General features: G+C 39.7%; 1 protein-coding gene across 1 annotated transcript in view; it reads right to left on the reverse strand.

The window, feature by feature from the left end:
* ROS1 (ROS proto-oncogene 1, receptor tyrosine kinase) overlaps positions 1–22344 on the reverse strand; it is a 72895-nt gene continuing 50551 nt past the window's right edge. Inside the window, exons 36-44 of the mRNA XM_086744593.1 lie at positions 21702–21837; positions 21141–21303; positions 20804–20868; positions 17955–18084; positions 16811–16908; positions 15930–16133; positions 14703–14837; positions 10060–10223; positions 1–146 (exon numbers count right to left, since the gene is read on the reverse strand). Of these exons, the coding sequence (XP_086600719.1) occupies positions 1–146; positions 10060–10223; positions 14703–14837; positions 15930–16133; positions 16811–16908; positions 17955–18084; positions 20804–20868; positions 21141–21303; positions 21702–21837 (1241 nt within the window). The remainder of the gene's footprint in view (positions 147–10059; positions 10224–14702; positions 14838–15929; positions 16134–16810; positions 16909–17954; positions 18085–20803; positions 20869–21140; positions 21304–21701; positions 21838–22344) is intronic.

Consider the following 22344-nt stretch of genomic DNA (forward strand, 5'->3'; position numbering starts at 1 on the left):
TTAAATAAGTTCAGCAGAATTGATGCTTCCTTGATCTTGGTTGCCTTCTGTGACTAATACCAAATAATTTAAGCCCTCTTGATTCCTTGTTTCCATTAGCATGGTTGAAAGAATACTGTCTGAATCAGCACATGGAACGTCACTATCTGCATTTAAAAAAAAAAAAAAAAAGAACAGACAACAGCCCAGTGATACACATGCAGTATTAGAAAGCAAACTAAGTCAGACAGCTGTTGCAGAAAGTTCATCTAGTGATTGCATAAAGAGTGACTGATGATTCAAATTTATTTTTTGCTATTGCCTGCGTGGACTACAGCTTTAAGCAAATCACTTAAACAGGGTTGGTCATCACCATTCATACCTCCACAGGCAGCAATACAGTTATGAATACATGGCTTCCTTCTTTTGGTAGTAAAGATAGCCTGGATAAAGCCACAGTGATTTTAGTCTGTACCTTCAGGTAACCCTGCTAATAATACTGCTAAAAAGTCCTCTAACATAGGCAGCTTTCTACCTACTAAATCATTATATACTGTCTCTCTGGAGGAGTTGTAATATTCTGTCTTTCAGGAAGCCTGAACTCGGCAATCCAGTGTGTTTTTCCCATCTCTAGAAACTTTGTATTTTTTTCCCTAGTTTGATGCTGTTCACATACACAGAGTTGCCTGAAATCTATTGCAGATTATAAATCTTTTTAAAAACGTAAAAATTGTTAACTAAAGGCTCAAGTTATAATTGCTGCTATTTTATGCATTTATTTTTGTAACATATACCTTCTTTTTTTACACTTCTTATTTTACTTCACAACTGGAAAATTAAGCACATGACTTTCAGGGTTACCTGTTCAAAAGAACCACAAGAACTGTGCTGTTGCACTAGGCAACATCCAATTTATTACGTCGCTATAACCACAGGCCACCCCCCAGGTATAAAGTCAGAAGTCTGTTCCACATGCTACAGTCCATTAGGAAAGCCTGTCAGGAAAAGTCTGAAGAGTTTTGATTTTAGAAACCTGTTAGCAAGATGGGGACCAGGACATAGAGCAAACTGTGGTCACATACCACAGTGACTGACAGCTACGAAAAATCATTTGATACTCACTTTGTCAGTTCAGGACTATTATGGCAATATTTGGTAATTCAATGTCAACCAAGCCTTTACCAACTGGTACAGCTATTTGTATTTGGTTTTTAATAAAGCTTTTAATGGGAACCCTCAGGGGCAAGTTGCTTTGGAAAAGGCACACTGGCAAATGCTGAGGGCATGTTTGCAGAAAACTCATAAGAGAAACCTTAAAATAAGGATCCAAGTAAAACTGGGTATTTACAGACCAGACATATGCCGGCTGACCTGCCTAAGTATAGAACACTAGAGGAGCATTCAGATTTGTTTCCTGTATAAGTATCTGGAACTGATGAGGTGATGTTTACACAAATGTGAGTATGAGGTCACTGAGATATTTTTACCAGATATATAGATACATTACTAATTCTTTCCCCAACAGGTCTGAAGAACCACGGAATATATAAAATATTATAATCCCTTTTCAGCCTATGCTCCACTGTGTTTCTCATTATGGAGAAAAAGAGCTTAAAAAATCAAACACCTTGCCTTGGTTGTACTTTTTCAGCTTTGGGGACAAAATAAGCAAGAAAGACTATTTTTGCAGAATATTCTTAACCTGTCCAAAGATAGAGGAAGAACATGTTTATGTCCTTTCTTTCTTGGCTACATTGCCACTTTCACAATTAGATTTTTGACTACAAGTGCCGTTTTCCTTCACTGTTGTGTCATCTCTTAGCGCAGTGTTTGGCTCGTAGGAAATCTTAGCTGTACAAGCCAAAAAATCTATGCAAAGATGTCAAGTTATGTAGCACAGTGTTTGCCTCTCATGTAAGTCAGCAAAGCAAGCAAATAATTTTTGCTCACTTGGTTATATGATGAATGGAGATAGAAGATAGTTAAAATGAGCAATTGAGGGGAAAAAAGCATTATATGTTGTGAAATATCTGTAGAAATTTGAGAGCTAGAAGCACCACCAACACGCTGGGAAGCCATAAGCCAATGCAGAGAATTCTGAATAATCTTTGAAAGCCCCTTCCAAAAAACATTAAGAATTTGAAGGAATATAGAGAGAAGCTTCAGTGGGGAGGCAGGTCAGTATATTCATGAGATATCATTCTTTTCTTTTTAGTTTTAACATTGCTAAAATTAGTTGATTGATGTATAGTCATGCTGGGTTATACGTGAGTAAATGCAGAATAAACCATGTGATGTGATCCCCTCAGATTTCACAAGCAAAGCCTGACTGAGCCAACAAAACACCCCGAGAGGAGGCGTCCAAGGAACACCTTCATGGAATCTAAAGTCGTGCTGGGGAGTCAACTCCAAACCCTTAAATCCTGAGGGGTTGTCTACACTGTGAAGTGCCGCATAGTGCAGAGCTACCCATGTTCGCTTTAAACAACCTACCTCATAGCATGAGGCAGGCTAGCTCTGGCAATCCAGAGCTTTGTACAGGCTGAGAAGCACTCTGCTGAGAAGCAGGTTCCCACTGAGCTCCATGCTGGCTCAGGTAGACTGCTTCCGATAACTAAAATGGCACGTTGCATAGATACCCGTCTCAGGTCCTAAATGCGTATAGCTTTCACCTTGCTGGACACTTTTCCTAGTAGTGGTGTGCTTAAAGCATAACATCTGAGCCAACCTGCAGGTAAATTAATTACAATGCATCTCTCCAGGGGTAGGCAGAAGCTTACTCTAGAGACCCCGCGTTAATTGACGCAAGAAACTCTGATCGTCTGACTCATACTAACGAGAGATGGAGTTTGCTTGCTTAGCCTCCTCTGAGGAGACTGGTCCTAACCTGATAAAATCTGTGCTTTCCCCTTCCCAATCTCAGCATCTCGGTCGGCTGCTTCCTGCCGCAGGGCAGCTGTGGTGCTGAGCTGGGTCATGTATCCTGCCTTGCAATCACGGAGTGTTTTTGCTTGCCTGCTCGGTAGGCTGTGTGGGCTCACAACATATTTTGAAGTCCTGGCTGGAAGGGTGCAAATTTTTGTGATGTCTTGATAATCAGATGATTTTTTTGGTGTTTAAGTTCAGAAGGTGACAACATAGAAGAAGAAAAAAAATTGTCAGTAGAAAAGCTGATTGGTAGACATTGAACAAACTGATCTAGAGATGCTGATCTTCTATTACAGCTATTTCAGGGCCAGATCCTCAGCTAGTGCAAATTAATAAAGCTCCATAGAAACCAGTGGGATGCCACTGATTTACACCAGCTAAGTAGCCAGCCTGAGACATTACTAATTCGGGGTAACATAATACCCTACGATGCTTAGCACATTCAATATGGTAAGGTATTTAGAAGTGCAGCCACATTTACTTTTTTCAGATAATATCCTCTTGTTTTTCTAATACATGCTCTGCCCTTTCTCCCTGCCACACAATGTACGTGGTAGTAAATAAGAGACTGGCTGACTTACAGGCATGGCTGAAAGATGTACCCCACAGTGAACACACTCAAAAGAAGCGCTTGATGACATATATTTGTTATGGGTGAAAAAGGTGGCTATTGAACCCTGACTTCTTCACCTCAGCTATGTTGGGTATCTCAAGGAGATAGTTCCTGTGTGGGGAGTATTTTCCTCATACCTGCTGGCCACCTGGAGCTGGAGGTGCTGTGTTTCAGTTTCTGCACATTGCCAGTAAGAATATAAATAGAACAAATATATATCCGTTTTAATACTCTACTCTGTATTATATATCAGTGGAGATATATCTGTGTTTCCTGTCTAATGAAGCATATGATCTTGCATGGTTTGAGGGTGACTCACCAAGCTTTGCTATTCTGTCAGGCACTAAAGGTGCTAAAAGGGAGAATTTTGCTCATGCTGCATTTCCACTGCATTAAACTGCTTGAAGAATTGACTGCCTGTCTTACCTTTTATTTTAATAGACTTCTCAGAGATTTGTGGACTGAAACCTCTGTGTGCAAGAAGCTGTCTTGGGAATTACAGATACAAACCTGTTTCTTATCTTGTTTATTATCATTTATAACATAGGAGCACCAAAAAAAGGTCAATTCCACATTTGCTGCAATACAGTAAGGCTATATAAATAGGAAAGTACCCCCCTTCTCCAGGTCACAAAGCAGGATTCATTTTACCAAGTTTTAATCACCTAGATCTTAGGTGTCCAGTTTAAGCTCCTTGCCTAGAATGCCTTTACAGTCAATGGAGAGAAAAAGGAGCAAGGAGTCCCTTTGTGGAGATGCTTATTTCACATCCTTACCTTTACACAATAACATCCCCTGAACATGTCTACAACTCTCTGGTGACCGTCAAACAGCCTAGACAGCCAGCATAAATTGAGTGCCTAAATTTTAGTTGCTTATATCTATACACCCATACTATGCAAATATCAGCTCTTATAACATCCTACCATCTGATTTTTTTTTCCTCAGTCCAAGACAAAATACTAGCATGACTTTCCTTGCAGTATCATGTGGCTCACATGTGCTTTCTGGAATCAAACAGCATCTGTCTAGGGGACAGATAAGAACTGATCACACCACCAAGTCCCCCTTTTCCTGCAGCATTGTAACCACTCACTGTTTTGGAAGAAGCCTTTTCTCTGACCTCCGCTGGATTTGGGTCAGCCACTCACTAAGCTAAGTGGGAAAGAGGATTACTGAATTTCAGAAAAATACAAAGGAGACTAGATACAAGGTTTTAAAAATGGCTCTTATCAACACATCTGCTTTAGAGAAGCTTCCATTTGTCCAAGTGATTAAGTTCAGAGAGGTGTGTGGAACAGTTTTTAAAAGGCAGATGGTTTTAGGAAAATAAACTGACAATTCTTACATGGGGAGCAGCAGAGAGAGCAGATATATAATTAATGGTGAAATCACTAATTCCAGATTTTAATATCAAATACCTTCAATACAAAGTTTGGGTTTGAGATTAAAAAAAAAAAATACATTTTTAGCAAGTACCTTAATTGCTGAAAATATTAAATACACAGAGTGACTGGCTTTGGAAAAAAAAAAGCAAAAAATGAAACATTACAAAAGTCTAACTGGTTTATCTTCCCACATTTTTCAAGCAACATCTCCAGCTTAGGGATTTAAAAATTAAGGGACTTGAGGCCAAGTGTATTTTCTTTTAGTCTCTAGCCTTGGGTTTTCTCTGACGCCCACCAGCTGCCCTGCATCTCCTCTTGCCAGAGGAGCCACTTCTAGCAGTAAGAGCGTGGTGCTCCAACACAGCTTCTGAGCAATTAGACATTTTTTCCTTATAGGTCCAAAAGGAACTGTGGGGAGCAGCCCTGATAAGAATAGTCCCCCTGGGTCATAAAGGCAAGGAGCCGCTCCAGCTGCTTAATGCCCAGTTGTCTGATGCCGGCAAAGACGTTTGCCAAAACAAACAGGTGTTTCCATCCGTAAAGAGGCACGCTTGGGACCTGAAAAAATATAGTGCTGTCTTGCATGTGCAAATGTAAAAAGTTATGTCTGAAAATAGACGGACTGGTTATTTTTACAGCAATGCAGGGTCATCCTGTTAGCATGCTGATTCATGACATTTCATTCGCACTTCTTGAAACTGGGGGAAAAACAGCCCATCTTTCAGCAATGCATGGGGACTCTGGTGTCAGGGCCTCTGTTCAATCAATTCCCATTTGATTCAAAACCCACTGGTGTCTCAGTCCTCCAGCTGGATAGTGCTTTCCTCACTCAAAAAAAAATGTTACTTAATGCCCATGATGAATGTCCTGGGAGAAACCTATAAGAGCAGGAAGGAAAAACTAAACTGGCAGAGCCGTTCCTGGTCCTGACTTTGTTTCCCCCCCTTCCGAAGCAGCAGTGCCAGGAGCTGCTGGTATTGCTCAGGCGTATTTATTGCCACTTGATGCCTCCTTTAGAAGGGTAACTCTTGCAATAACAAAGCCGGTGTCCCTTTTGCCACCCCCACGCTGTCCTGTTAGCATGCTGTCCAGACCACTAAGATACAACCTATCTTCAGTTCACCCACACTTGCAATCTGCACATCATACTGCACCAGCATTAATGTTGTTGAGGAAATCTAACATTTCCCAGCTCTCTCACCTATGAGATTGCATCAACAGCACATAGAGACTTGCCAAATTTGTGGCTACCTACAGGTAGGTAAGGCTCAAACAGAAAATTCCATGTAGGGCTAAGGATCATAGTTATTTTGAGGCTGGTCGTTTCACTTTGCTTGACATTTGACTCTTTCTTTTGGAACCAAGTCTCCTGGTGAGAGCAAGCATTTCTTGGCGGGCGGCTCATGAGAGGAGTTTCATTACACACAAAGGCCAATGACCACGTAACATTTTTGGAAAATGTTGTCCAGGATAATCCACCATAGAAAAGTCTTTTGGATTCTTTGTTTTGGCTGTCATCTTTCTACTACTACTATAAACACAAGAAGTACCTCATTTAGTCCCAGCTAAAAATGAATTCAAACTTATGGTTATTTTAAAAAACGCTTACTTATACAGCATTTTACAAATCACAGACTGAGACATACTGCATGCCCCAAATTGTTTCCAACAGGATCATGAAGGAGTGTGCATTTTCGTCTGGAGGTCTGGCTAGAACCTGAATTGCCGGTTCTTGCTTGAATCAACTGCACTTCTGGAGCCCACGTTTCACTGAACTTTGCTGTGAGAGATTTGCAGGCAGAAAAAGAGCTGAATTAATTTAAGGCTGGAAAGCTACAGAAAACTGACACGTATGTGTCCTAATCAGATAATCCAGCAAAACTAAGACATCACCAAGATTCCAGGCCTTCAGTCAAGTACGCAGCATAGGGTTTTAATGGGCTTACAAAGACTATAGTTGGGGAAAGAGGGAGATAATCTACAGATAAATTATCAATATATGGGGAAATAAGTATGTGCATTATAGAGACATGTAAAGAGCTTATCAACTGTTTAGTCTTTTAAAATACATCTGAGTGAAAGGGTCATACTTAGATGAACAAAATTCAAGCTATACTGTTTCCTGATAGACATTTGCTGTGCGAAAATCATGAAGTCTGAAGAGAAGTTGAGGAGGAGTTTCGAGAACTGAAGCATGGAAACATTGAATGGAAGCATGTAAACAGATGCTTGTCGCAGATCCAGCAGTGGGTCTGTGGCAACAACACCTGAGGAGAGCTTACGGAAAGGGAAGAATGGGGGGAAGCCACAAGAGGGAATAGGGCAGCTGGTGGGGAAAAGGGTGAGGCTTGGGGAAAGAGTGTGCCGAGCAAAATAGGCTGGCCCTGAGAGCTATTGCCAAAGCTCTGCCTGCGTTGAAATTGCTTTACACAGTGGACCAGATTTTACCAACTAGGTTATTATAAATAGGCTTAATGGAGTCTGATTTAAAAAGTGACCACTGCCAATAGATTCTTTGAATACAACATACATTATAAAGTACCACTATTACTAAGACTATTCTAGAAGTCCATTACACAGCCCCATTTTCTGCAGTAAACTCTTTTTTCAAATTTTAACCATTCAAACTGGAACTTTTCATAGAAGTCTCAATCCACATTTTGCTTTTCAGTATCTTGGCCATTTCTAAGAAAGTTACTTTTGTCCCTGGCAAATAAATAATGCAATGGCTTTTTCTCTGTGACCTCTGCTGCATGGCAGAACCTGAAATTTTGGCCAAATAATGTTTTTTACATTAAGAATATCTATTTGTCATCCCAGAGAAAGTAATAATTTGCCTAGATCAAGCATATTAACAGCAGGGAAAGATCATGCTTAGCTGGCACACACTAAGTAGAGACTTGGACTGAAGCTAAAAATCCTTTTATGTTACTTCTGTGCCAGGCTTGCTCCACCAAAAGGATGACAAATTCCAGCCTGTGCCCCACAACTGCAAGCAGTAGAGGGGCAGGGTCATATTTAAAAGTTTCAGCCCTGCTAAAGATTTTAACAGATATTGATATAATGCCACAAGAATGTCTTAACTCCCTTAGCTTTCATGTTTCTGTTGCCTGTGGAGTTAGGGAACGCAGAGCAAAGATGTGTAAGCTAGGAAATCACACTAGCTCAGGAGTAGATGCAAGCAGCTTAATCAGCACAACCCTGTGTCCAATGGATGTTGTATTTCTGTAGCCATCTTAAAATTACGCATCTAGTCTGAGATGCTGTGTCCAAGGTGAATATAGCAAATCCTTTAGATTCCAGCCATCATCGGTGGAGAAAAAGGCAAAAGGTGACCCCTTTCTTGCTATGGTACATGCCTAAAACATGTGAGTGGTCACTCTCTGGAGATGTCTGTTTCTCCTCCCAACCACAGAGATATCTAGAAGAACATCTTAGTTGAGAGTCCTAGCATCTAGGCAGCTGCATTTAGGCGAGATAAAGTCCATCCAAAATGAAAGGCCTAGTATCTTGGGCAAAGTGCCTAATTAATTGGCTGTACTCCTTTCCTGAGCTAATGCCAGGCTTAGATTTGCACCAGATTAAGTATCTCTTTCCTGAACTCCACTATTCAGAGAGAAGATGCCCTTAAAGAAACTAGGAAATTACACTATGTGCAAACACACAAAGTTCTTTATTAGAGCATAAGTGTGCAAAATCTGCTGTTAAAAAAAAAAAAACCAGGAAATTATAGCTTATCAGTGCTGGCTTACTTTGGTCCCATCATGTCAATGCTAAAGTCTTCAGTCTTGTAATGACATATAACCGTATCACGCACAGACTGGCTCTGACAGAGGGAGAAATCACGATGGAGATGAGATAAACTGACATTTGTAAAGCTACACTGAATGAATGATAAAGATTAGCAAAATATTAAGTAGGCTATCATTAACTGAGCATTGGACAATGCCAATGAATTGAATATAGAGAGAATCCTGTAGAAAAATGACTACATAGTTGTGCAGTTGAGTACTGCATTATTCCTGGAACAGATCAAGAAATTTTTAGGAAATCACAGAATACTGATCTATCAAAACTGTTTATGAAGCAGAGTTTGTTCCCAGTTCAACAACATTTTGTGAAGAGACAGAAAAAAAAAACTTTAGTAATTTTAGAGACAGATAGGTTTTGCTTTTTTAGAATGGAAAACAATTGCTTTCACAGGAAATATTTTTCACTAGAAAACCATAATATTCAAATAGCTTACATTTTTTTTTTAAATCTGTGAAATAAAACTGAATTATTTCAACTGATAAAACATTCTTTTTGCTGATTTTCAGATCACACTGTTTACTGAGACTTCACTTTTTTCTCTACGTTTAGCCAGTCAGGAATTACTGGAAGATGTGAAAAGCTTCTTGTTCTGGCCTTGTCAGGTTGTTCATTTCCATATTTAGATGGTTTGAATCACAGACGACTTTAAATTTGGCATCATCTACTTTTTAAATTCCTGTCTTCCTAACCTTAACAACATTCTTATGAAATTGGGCTTTTTTGTGTCCCATGTGTTAAGTATCTTTTTCCTAACATCACCACATTTTATTCATTCACAGTGTGCAGAGCACAGGCACACTGTGACTCCTGGCTGGAGGTGTCACAATTTGGGCTAGGATAAAGTCTGCCTTACGCAGGTACCTAATTTATGCCTCAATTTCAGGCAACTACTGAATGAGTAGTCCTAAAGGAAGTGCCTAACTGCCATGTTTAGCTAATGGAGAGGGAGTAGATGCCTTTGAAATTGGAAGAGATTTCTACTTGAAAGCCTTCAAAAGCTCTCCCAACTGTATAAGGCACTTAAGCATTTACTTTGGCAGAAAAGAGTCATCAAGTATCAAAAATTTAGATGCAAACTGGATGTCTCCGTGAGGCAGGCGCAGTTGCAACCTCATAGGGGTTTTTTGCTTGCTAATCTTATATGTGCTTTACCTCATGCATCATACCTACTGAATTTTTACAAGTTCATTATGAGAGATCTAAGTCTCTGCTGTTCCTATTTTATAGGCAGAGAATTTGAGGCAGTGACAAATGCAAAGAAAAGAACTGCCGAATGCCACTTGGTTACAGTTCACGGGGCAGAAGCCACGAGGACAGCAGGTGCTGGCCCAGACTCACCTTCAAAAGCTTGGTTGATGACTCCGGTTGCTGCTTCTTTGTCTTCAAGGTAGTGGATGAAGCACAGTGGAGAGTGTCTTATCTCTTGCAGTTTGTCCTGAATGTAAGAGAAAGTAGGCCTGTTGTGAGGTTCTTGAGCCCAGCATCTTGTCATTAAATCACATCTGGAAAATAAATTGTTAAAATGCAAACATTAAAGATAAAAGAATCATTCATCTCAACACTCCTAGTTAAATCATCTGAGCAGCAAGTTTGGCTTAGATTTTCAACTTCTGAAAATTTTGTATGTGGTACAAAGATTATTGTTAATGGCTGAGGGAAGGAAAAGCAGATTAAAGATCAGTTGTCAGGAATACTTGGTATGAATACTTCTGATTTTTCAAATATGGATATTTTTGAGATTGGGAGCAGCTGTAACATTAAAAAAAAAGGAAAAAAAAGACATATTTGCCATTACTATCTGCTCTCACTGAAGAAGTCATGAATATTTTCTAAGAAAACAGACAAGGACATGATTGTCTTAGGAAAAAAAAAAAAAAAAGATATTTAAAACCAGAAATTAACCTGAAGCTGTCAGCTTACTTAATCTTTCTTCAACTCACACTACCTCAAATTTAGGGGAAGTTCAAGGCAAAACCTCCAGCACAGAGGAGGTTAATTTAGACTTCTGCTTCCAGACCAAAACAAATAGGAGTAAGTTTTCCCATCAAAGGCAAAAATGGTATGAGTTTCCTCTGGGTGCAGGGATCCTAGCTCACCTTGCACAACAGTATCTGTTCCATTCAGAAAAAAAAAAAAGCCTGCCACTCTGGTTTGTCTAAAGGATAGGGCTGATTTATATTGCTTACTCAAGGTGAATCCAGGCTACACAAAACCAAATCCTACAAAAGCCAGGGGGAGTCAGGCCGCAAACCAAAACACAGACAGCACCTGGATGTGCTAAGTGTTGGGAGTGGAGGGGAGTCTTAGGATCTCAAAACCAGAGAGTAGTGTCTGAGCAGCCAGTGAAAGGCCAGTTCAGGAAGCTGCTACTGGAATGTGGAGTATTCACCTCTAAGCCCTAAGTTCAAATCCTCCCCTGACAAACAGCCTTCCAGACCTGCTGCTATGTGATACCAGGCGTTACTGAGTTATGTGAAATGAATTGGCTTGCTCAGATCTTCGCTTATCCACCTCAAAAAGCTAACTGCTGTCCTTTACCGCCTTTGGGTATTTTGCAAAACATTTGGTGACAGGTGGGAGAAGTCTCTTGACTTCCAATTTTTCAATTATATTTTTCATTAAAATATTAGGGTTGGGTGAGAAACATGTGTAGAAAAATTAATTGAGAACCACTTTTCATCAACCTGTATCACGTGGTTGTGGAGTTGGACAGAGTGATTCTGGTTTTTTTTCACAAGTATCCTGTGAAGTCTTGAAAATCTGTTTCAAGAATCTAGAAAGTGGTAGTGACTTTCTAACATTATGAATCATTTCATCTCATCGCTTACTTTCAGATGTACTGATTATTGATGACATTGAAAATATAGACAGAAAAGTACTGAACAGGATGCAAAAGTGAGGTGAAATAACTCTGGTTCTCCTGCTGCTGCCAGCAAAGTGCCTGTCACATTGAATTCAAAAGCCAGCCTTGGATGCTGGAAGCGAAATAATCTGCTTTCTGGTCATGCTGCTTGGTAAGATATACAAGAAAAAAAACCTGAGTTCAGGTGCTGTGCTCTGCTAGGTTAGCACTTGGGCTCTCTTGTGCAAGGTGTAGCAATGTAGTAAAAGACGTGACTGAGTATACTGCTCCTCTAACAGAAAGGAAGAAACAGGCAGACATAGGCCAACAGAGGGAGAAAGAAACAGGAAATGATACAGAAAACATAGACTCATAGGATGGTTTGGGTTGGAAAGGACCTTCAAAGACCATCTAGTCCAACTCCCCTGCCATGAGCAGGGACATCTTTCACTAGATCAGGTTGCTTAAAGCTCCATCCCACCTGACTCTGAACACTTCCAATGATGGGGAACCCTCAACTTGTCTGGGAAACATGTTCCAGTGCTTCACCACCCTCATTCTGAAAAATTGCTTCCTTATATACAGTATAAATCTACCCTCTTTTCATTTATGAAACAAGAACATGACAAATGTGGATTCTGAATATTTTTGTATTCCTAAGACCAACCGCTGTCTTTTTAAATAGCTATTTTTTTATTGGACAATCTGCTTTACAAAGCCATTCAGTTTTGTTAATGAGTGGGGATATTCATTGCTGCCAAAACACTCAGAACTTATTTCTTATTTTAATTATATTCCACATTCTTATTTCCTAAATCAAATTACTTGCTGGTTGGCTTAAAATATTAATACCAGATAGAACTGATATTATTCACAAAGTATTTAATTGAGATATGCTTTAGGTTTCTAATGACAAAAACTTTCATGCTGTCTCAGAATGCTGCAGATTTTGCATGGACAGCTGTTTATGGCACGATATTTAGCTTTCAAGACATGTTTTAAATCACATGGCATAAACTTTCCCTGTCCCAGAAATGCATCAGCATGAGACCCGTCAAGAGGGTGAAAGTCAAGTTAATATGCCAAGATGTACATGAATGACAGCATGAGAACATTCCTATATTTTCTTGGGAGCCAAACATGGCCCAGCAAATAGTGCATTGCTTCACTATGAGGAAGAGACTCACAGGATTTCAGGAAGAAATGAAAAACAACAGATCCAAACACAACATCAGCCAAAGGTTTCTATTAGGCTTAAGAACTAGCCTGTACACCTAGATGTACACCTACACACCTACACTTCGCAATTGTGTTTTATCTGAGTGGGACAATTGTGTCCAATAGAGATGCATACATGGGGCAAATAAGAATTTGAGACCCTGGAAAATCCAAGAACTGATATTCAGTATCTAATATTGGAGGCTGAAAGTGAACAATTCTGAAATGTGCTTTAGTGCACCGAAGTTACAGGACATTACCAATTTTCTCTCACACAAGATGGAAAATACAATTGATGTGAGGATTTTCTTAGAAAAGGAGAAAAATTGTTTGGATGAAGAGGAAACCCTGCTTTAATCTAATGCATTCTGAGCAACCCATTCTTCTCTCCCACCCTCCAAATCCCTCGAGCGGTGTGTTCCCAGAATCAAATAGCAAAAGCTCTTAGTTTGCGAAACTGAAGTTTCTTCAGCAAACTCAGTTGTGTAACTTTGCATGGGAGAGAGAATTTGGTGAAACTGCAGCTTCAAGTCAGCCAGCGGTACTGCACTTTTACAAATTCTCATGGCTGCAATCCATAGCCTTTCAGGATCTATGTTAAATTAGCTCAGTTCAGTTCAAACCTTGACATGCTCTTGCATGCAAGCCTCTCACTCAGGTGGCTGTGCCTCATGTGGATCTCTGACTGCAAAAGTAGTGCCCTTCATATATCTAATTCATATTTTAATAAATGTGGCTCATTTGTAGATCCCCAAGCCCCTTTTCCAATTCATTACCAAGCTTTACCTATCCATACTTCTTTGGGAGAAAGCAGGTGATTGCTTCCTGGAGTAACATCTTGTGGAGACAAGGGGGAGCTTTTCTCCCACCTGTGAAAAAAAAAAAACCCAATCCCACTTCCTTAGTGCTTTTACACCCCAAGGTTTCTGTGTCAGCCCTACTTGCCTTGCAGTGTAAGCCTACTACAGATTTCTAAACACTTCTCAGTTGAAGTAGTTTGGCCTTTGAACTCTCTTCCTATCAGTGATGGTTTGTTTTGTCAAATGACAATGAGCAAGCCAAAGTGCCAAGGAGACAATTACTGACTGCTGATGTCCTGATGCAGGTTCAAAACCACAAGGAGGGAAGCAGGAATGTCAAGAATCCCAGCATGCCATTAATGACCTAGCAAAGTAGCAAAAAGCTATTTATGCTACTGACAGAAGCTGCATGCAGGTGCTGAGTGCTCAGCAAATGAGATAAAAGATGGTACAAGAGTCTAAGAGTCCATTCAGATCCTTGGCTTTCAAAAAGTATGTTACTGCTATTAGGTCCTGATCCTACAAGTTAAAACAGGCAGACCAGCGATTAAGCCCTACCTGCTATGTTAAATTTAAGATCTGGGACCTTAAAAATTACTTCAAGCAAAGTTTTCTTGATTCTTAAGATCTGGTCACTCATTTTAAAGGCAAGTTATGAGCCTTTGTGTGAGCTTGAATATCAAACTAGCCTAATTGCTGCAACTACCAATGAGAAAGCCAGATATATCTTCTATCACAGGCACATGGTGTACAGAGACCAGTAACTTTTTCTTAAAGCCATCTTAACTTTTAACCAATACCATCAGGCAGTCACAGCCCATTATCACATTACTACCAGATTCATGCCCAAGATTGATTTTATATTGTCACTGAAATCCTGTTTAAAAGACCAATATCCACCATTCAGCTTCAATACTTAAGTTCTTACTCACAGGCTACACTACTGAATGAATTAGCAGCAGGTTTGCATCTACAAGTGCTAGCTGTTTTATCTGAAAAAAAAATGGAGGATGTTGAACTCTGCATGGGCATAGGTAACATTCAAAATGATGGGCATCTGGCAATAAGTCTCTTCCTTCTTATAAATATTATCAACAACATTTAAGCAAAAAAAAACTTACAGGTCATCAGGACAATTGTTTGGAGATTCCAGCCTTCCTCCTGATCGTACATGGTGTAAAACTTCTGTATTGGAGAAACCTGGATATGGCTGTTGACCCAAAGTTAATGTTTCCCACACTAAGACTCCAAAAGCCCTGAGAAACACCAATAAAAAAAAATAATTATCATAGTCATCATGAACAATCTCCCTACCAACAGTTAAAATGCTTCTAACCTAAGAATAAGACTCAGTTAGAAAAGTTAGAGAAGTAAGAAGTTTTAAATTTCTGTGAAACAATTCATATGTCCTTAAGTCGGCCTCTGGAATAGCTAAAACAAATGTGTAGAACTGACACTTTCCCAGACTCCCGGAGATACAGCTTAGAAGACATTGACTGCCCACAGGTTCCCTGGGCAACACTCTCTCGTTGAGCATGTCCTCACTCAAACAAGTGTTTAGAAACCTCTAGAGATGTAGTTGGAAATGGAGAGAGACAAGTTCTCCTAAGCACCACTCACAAAGCAATCAGCACCTCATTTGGTTGAGTGGCAGACAAACGGGTGTTCTGCAGCCGCTGAGGACTTGGACAAGACTGGTGGACTGTAGCCCACTATGAGTACCCATGGCTACGGAAATCAAAACTTGTGTGAATCTCAGGTTTAATGGATCTGGCTCGGGTTGGTTTTATCCATGCCTCCTGACGGTGGGTCTTTGCTTCTTCACCATAACTCTAAAGCAGCCGAATACACACTTTCAGTAAACCTCCACAGGAAAGTATTGTGATCTTCCCTTGATGATGCTGAGAAATTTCGTCTTCAAAATAAAGAAGTCACCAGAAGAGGGTGAAACAGTATGGGGAAAGTATTTGGCTGTAGGAAGGAAATGCCAATTAACTTAACAGAAAACAAAATGGAACGGGATGCAGGCAGTCAATTCACCACCCGATCAAGCAAAAATCACATTGTAAGTCTAGTACAAAATTGTTTGATTGAGTAACAGAATCTCTTTCCAGCCAGAATCCAAAGCTAGAGCTCAAAGCATTAAGAAATATATTAATGTAGGTACTGTTGTGGTGCCAAACTTTTCATTAGCTCATGAAAATATTGCTTAGGAAGAAATCTATTTTAACCTTTAAATTATTAGAGATGGCAACATACAGCCTTATAATTGCTACTGTAAACCAATATTTTCTTGCTGTGGGATTTAGTATGATTATTCCCACAGCTATGTGGCTGCTATAACTCACCAGACATCAGAGCGATTTGTAAAGACACCATCAAAGAGGCTTTCAGGAGCCATCCATCTGACAGGTAGTAGGCCTTCTCCTCTTTTTCTGTAATAATCATTTTTATAGACGTCTCTGGCAAGTCCAAAATCACCAATCTTTACTACCCGGGAGGAGGTCTCATATTCCTTCTCAGACACAAGGCAGTTGCGAGCAGCCAAGTCCCTGATTTGTAAGGCAGAAACAAGAGGATAGAGTTAGCATTGCAGAATAACTAAGGTCAGAAGGGACCTCTGGAGGTCATCTGGTTCAACTCCCTCTTAGAGCAGTGCATAACAGAGCAGTAATCTATTAGCAGTAATATAATAGAGCAGTGCCAATCTCAAGGTTGAATCAGGTGGCTTAGGGCCTCATCCAGTCAAGTTTTGCATATCTTCAAGACAGGAGATGACACAGCCCCTCTGGACAATCTGTTCCAGTGACTGATCCTGCATGCTGCGAACAATATTATCTAATTTCCCTTGCTGTAACTTGTGCCTATTGCTTCTTATCTTTTCCCTGTGCACCTCTGAGAAAAGTCCAGCTCTGTGTCATCTGTAGCTACTCATTAAGCAGATGAAGACAGTAAATGGATCTCCCTACTTGCCCTTCTCCTTGTTGCACCGGATACAATTCTTGCCTAGGGTGCAATGAGTCCTGGATTCAAATCTTAGAGTAGTCCACTATTTGGTGAGAGAATTGTAGGTCATTTTTAGCAGAAAAACGTAACATTAAATTTTACTCGAGGGCTCTCACCTTCCTTGTTACATTGTGATATCTTTCCATGTATTTTTTCCCAGGTAAGATAATTAGTCCCAATATTGTGGGTAAACCTTGCAAGACTAAGGAAATTAGTTCTGTACCTGTGTATAAAATGCATTTTCTCTAAATAGACACAGCCTTTGCAAATATCCAAACATATATCCAGGAGGTCAGTCACTGTCAGTAAGGGACTCTGGAGCTACAAGAAACAAAGACAAAAGTTAGCCATGTCTTCCAGCTACAAACTCAGAATTAAACCTCCCTATGCAAAGATGGTATTGTTACCTACTTGAAATGTATAGGATTTTTCCAAAACATGCAAAGCACAGATGCAAAATCTCTGCATGTCTGTAGAGCGAATGCTGATTACTGGCAGTGTAAACTGCCAAATCACTGCACCGCAAGGCAGGTGAACACATCTTGGTGTTTGATTTGGGGCTAAGGATATCCCAGGACCTTCAAAAGTTCTTCTTCACTCTAGTGGAAGAAATGGGACCCTGAAAATTTCTCCCACTATCAGATCAAATTTGGTTGCTGCTGTATTAATCAGTATAATATATTATTCTGGTAGAACACATGTATATACATTTCAGTAGAATTCAATCAATACTGATTGTGTATTTGATCTGATCATGTAAATGAACTCAACAACTGTTATAATGCTATAAAATTTCAGTGTCGAGTCCTTTTGACCTACAATCTTACCATCTGTATTTTTAATTTGCATGCTAACTATGAAAAAAAAATTACTTAATTAAAGACATTTATTCTTTATTCTTTTCTCCTTTTTCATTCTAAAGAATTTGAGGATACAAATGGTAGAGGTACAGGAATGGTATTTTCTTGAATGCCTGGACTATGCACATTAAGGATACTGCTACTATTCAAAGACCAAAAAAAAAAAAAAATCACCTTATGAGGCCTAATAGACCAGATACATGACCACCATTATTTATGATCACTTTTCAAAGGACTGTTCATGGTATTCATAGAGACAAACTCAGCAGATATCTCACAACTAAAACCACAATTTTGTGGTCTAATGATATTCAATCTTCTTCACAACAACTCTGAATGCAAGGTCAGCACTCAACACTGGGGTCCCAGGGCGTTAGGGAAAAACCAGGTCACACCTTGAAGGCACAAAAACATCTGGACATCACCATGGCCTTTGAGGAAGGGAAAAACTGAGAAATTGTGGGCAGTTATAGGTTAAAAATACAAGTCTCATGGTCTTTACCGTACCTTTTGCTTTCTGGCTCCTCGTAAATAGCTAAGCAGATCCCCTCCTTCCATAAGCTCCAGTATAAGGTACTGAGGTTCATTTAACAGGCACACGCCAAGTAACTTCAGAATGTGGGGGTGATCAAATTTACTAAAGAGAAGGAAACAACTGTAAGATTACATAGGAGAAATCCAGCCTGTTGATAGCCAATAAAGTGCATATAGCTGCAAGCAATGAATGAGCAGTTCAGCCTTTACAATCCTTCCTCTACCAACAAAATGATTCAGTGACTCACAGTGCCTGGGTTTGCTCAGTCATGAGGAGAGTTCAGGGACATCCTTTCCAAACACAGGCTTACGCTGTGCTTTGACGGATGCTGTAATGCATGCATGCATATTAAAAGCACACTTCATCCTATTTCCAGGAAGCAAAGAAAGATAGCCAAATGGCAATCACATCTAGGAATAACACGATTTGCCACTTGTACATTAAAGGTATCTATGTTATTTTAGTAGAGTACTTTTACTGCTGTATTCACAGTAGAACTGCTGTTTCAGACAAATGCACAGAGAAAGGTAAAAGCATGAGGTGCAGCATATAATTTTCACAATCCAGAGGAGAACTGTTTCTCACAGTACATTTTCAAGAGAAACAAAATCCACACAAGGAATACTTGCAGATATGCTAGTAATTGCCTGGGTGTGTCCAAAAAGATAGGGATTACCACACAGCAATCAGCACCCTCAGATCTAGCACTTTTCAAATAATGAAGAATATTTATTGCCCCTGTCAGTGCTGATATGTTTACAATCACATTTCTTGTGTTAGAAAATTGTTTTCCCTATGTGAAAGGACTTGCACCAGCAGTCAGAGAAACTTGACTCTATTAGGGAAACTGGTGATGTCCAAGGTGCTGTCAAATGCTCCAGTGTAATGTAAACAAACAAACAAAAGAGAGGAACATTTTCCTTCTAACCTCTTTCAATCCACGTAATCTTAGGTGTGGGCAAAAACTATTTAGCAAAAAGCTTGATTTCGAGCTCAACATTTCCCTCTGACCCCCAGCACATATCTCTCACTCAGACAAACTTTGGCACTCTCAAGGACAAAAAGAGAGGAAGGAGCATCTGGCACTTTCCTTACAGCTCAAGCAGCCCTTTCTCCACTGAGCTGTCATTCCTTACTTCCGAAGCAATGGGATACACCCAAGAATTTGCTGTATATATTTGTACACAAATAACTCACCAGTAACCAATATCAAATGACCGTTTCAAATACAGGTAACTATTTTCCCATTGCTGCATAGCAATAATAGAAGAAACAAATAGTCCTTGCTTAACTGGGACAACAGGTATAACACTATAATCCAAATTTTAATAAACATCCAAAAAGGCAAACAAAATAAAAATTTCATTTAAATACCTAATATCAGGGTTTGTAAACAATCAGGTCCAATTATGTTCCCTTTTTGTCCTTGGTTTCATTTATGAGAGCTTACAGATGAACATTAAGAAAAATCATTAAGCCCTTTGTGAGGGAATTAAATCACTCTTTTTTTCACATTAGAAAATGAAAGATTTAAAGCATATAAAACATATACATTCTTTTTATTATTATTTAATGACTACTGGGAGTATATAATATTTAAACTTTTTGATTATCTTCATTTCTATATGTCTATATTGTATTGGTGTACATACGTGGTAAACACATTAGTGTTTAAATTTAAATATAATATTATACAATTATATTACATATACAATACATATATATAAATTTATACAATTATATATTTTTCCAGGATTTCTGGTTTTGGATTATTAGCTGTAAAAAAGGAAGCAGAATTGGGAAGCTTCAGAGACTTTAACTATGAACACATATAATTTTCATACTACACAGAACAGAGACCTTAACTGGGTTTATGACTGCTACACAGACTGAAGATAGACTGTAGGAAGTTTACACACAGCACTTTTTCATGAAGTTGTGCTTTAATTACATGCTTCTCTTTTGGTTTTCACAAGCATCTTACCTCATTTAATGTACAATGTGTGGAAAAAATTTAGGCAAAGAAATGCAAGATTTTTTTTTTAAATATGCAAACACACAAAAAAAATGCTGTGAAAACCAATTTCAAATTTAGTAACACTATGCTTTCTGCACGAGATATAAAATAATTTATTTTTCAAAAGGTGCTTCTAATTCTGCACTCATGAAATAGAAGTCAGAGAAGTGCAGAAGCACGTCTGAGAACTAAACGGTACTCTCAGTCTTACGTTACTAGCTGAAAACTTCATCTCAACTTCTACTTGTCACTGTGGAGACTCTGGAAAACCAGATTTCTAGCTGACACACAGACCTTTCTATGTGAAATTCTCACACTGATGACAGATGCATTGTTTTCTTTAAGTCTACCTCAGTAGAAGAGGTATGTGGCAGCCTCTAGTGGTAAGTATGCACATTTTTAAAAAGGTTTCAACAGTAAATTCAAACTTTAAAGCATCAGCTTGTTTTGATAAGTTTATTTTGATAAAATAGGATTAGTCAGACGTTGTGCAATTGCCTTTAACAGCTAACTTAGTTCTAGGGGAGAAAAGATACTGAAACATGTCGGTCCAAACCCAAATAAATCCATGATATGAGCATACTAAACTTGCAGTCTACATCTTCAATTTTGCTAAACAGTTTTATAGCTTTGTTTTCATAAGATTCATCACTAGTGATTTCATTTTTAGCAGAAATAAGAAAACACACCAAAAATGACACAGTAATTTCTTTAGAGGAAAATGTTGCTTTCATTCCTCTTGAAGGCCACCACCCTCAAGTGCCACTGACTTCAAAAGGTGCCCAGTGGCAAAGCTGTGCCTACCTCATCAAGTGTGCCTCCTTCAAGAATTCACTCTTCTCATGGTCTGTTGCACCCTTCTTCAAAGTCTATTCAACAGAAAGCAGAAGTATAATAACGCTTGGTTCACTACCACCATTATCATGTAGTGCTTAAGTAAAGCAATCAGACATAGACATGGCCTTAAAAATGCAGTATTTTCCGGCAATCACTACGAGAAGATATGCTTAGCTTAAAGTGAATTGCAAGAAATCCTGCAAGGAAGTATCCAAATCTGTCAATATCTCTGTGATATAACTTCCGAGCCAAATCTCTTTGCCCATCCCATTCTGTTGCCAGAGAACTACACAGCTGCGATTACCTTGACTGCTACTTTGGTTTCTCCACTTCCATCTGCCAGGATATCTACTGCAGTCCCTTCATACACCTCTCCAAATGCTCCGCTTCCTAGCAGTCTGTGTAAGTTCAGTCTGTCCCGAGGGAAAGCTGGCAATGATTCAATCTCCGCTTGAGAAGGAAGAGTGCTACAAAACAGCAATAGTAGTCACTTCTTAAGAGTGTTTGAATTGTTAAAATTCTTCCTCAAATGCATCTGATACTATTTGTCTCATCAGGTACATTTAAGGGGAGCTCAGGTGAAGACTGGATGTTTTGGAAGTCGTTGGAAAGCACCAGGTCTTCTGCCTTCCCTGTGCACTCATCTTTTTTGCCAGTGTGAGCATGCCGGGTGGGCTAGTGGTAGTCCAGGCCAGAGTGCCCGCTTAGGAGCCAGCACAGCAGGGTGTACCTGAGAGCAGACCAGCCCTGCTGTCAGATGCAGCCCTTAATCCTACCTTGAGGTATCAGAGATGAGCGCACTGATAAAAAACAGTCCAGGGAAGCCCTCTTGGATGTTTTTGTGCCTTTTGTGCCAAGGACATACCTGACAGCATAACAGGCGTTGGCAAGTCCCACCGCCTCAGCTGCCCCTCTGAGTTCAGCTAATTCTTTATCTTCTGTGATAAACACTATCTGTCCAGGTAAGGCTGTTTTTCTGGGTTTCCATCTTTGATGCCATGCTGGAACAGAAAAGCAGACTGTCAGATGTTTCACTCTGAGAGCATCCCAGCATGCAAGCAGGCTGAAAGACTACAGGTATTCTGTTATTCCATTCAACATCACACCCCAGCAGCTCATGTAAGCATGACATTTCCATCTGGCCACCATTTTTTTTTCTCACAAAAGACAGACAACTGCTCCTTGAGCTGAGAAATCAGTCAAGCATCCACTTTTGTACATGGCAAGACCCAAACCTGAAGGGCTGGTGCCATATTTCTGGGAGAGGATGAGGAGTGAGAGGGCAGGACCACCACGTGTGGACATCTACCTCTAAGAGTAATCTCTATATCTTTTCCTCAGGGACAAAGCTTAAGAGGGAAAAAATGGGAGTCTGGTGAATAAATGCAGTACTCAAGAATTACAAGGTACAAGTTTTCACAAGGATACACAGGAATATCAGAGCTCCTTCAGCATTCCTGTGCTCTCCCTGCAGAGAATCCACAGCAAGAAACGCCTGAGCACAGAGT

The sequence above is a fragment of the Chlamydotis macqueenii genome, chromosome 3, assembly GCF_036417535.1.
Source record: "Chlamydotis macqueenii isolate bChlMac1 chromosome 3, bChlMac1.mat, whole genome shotgun sequence".
NCBI lineage: Eukaryota > Metazoa > Chordata > Aves > Otidiformes > Otididae > Chlamydotis > Chlamydotis macqueenii.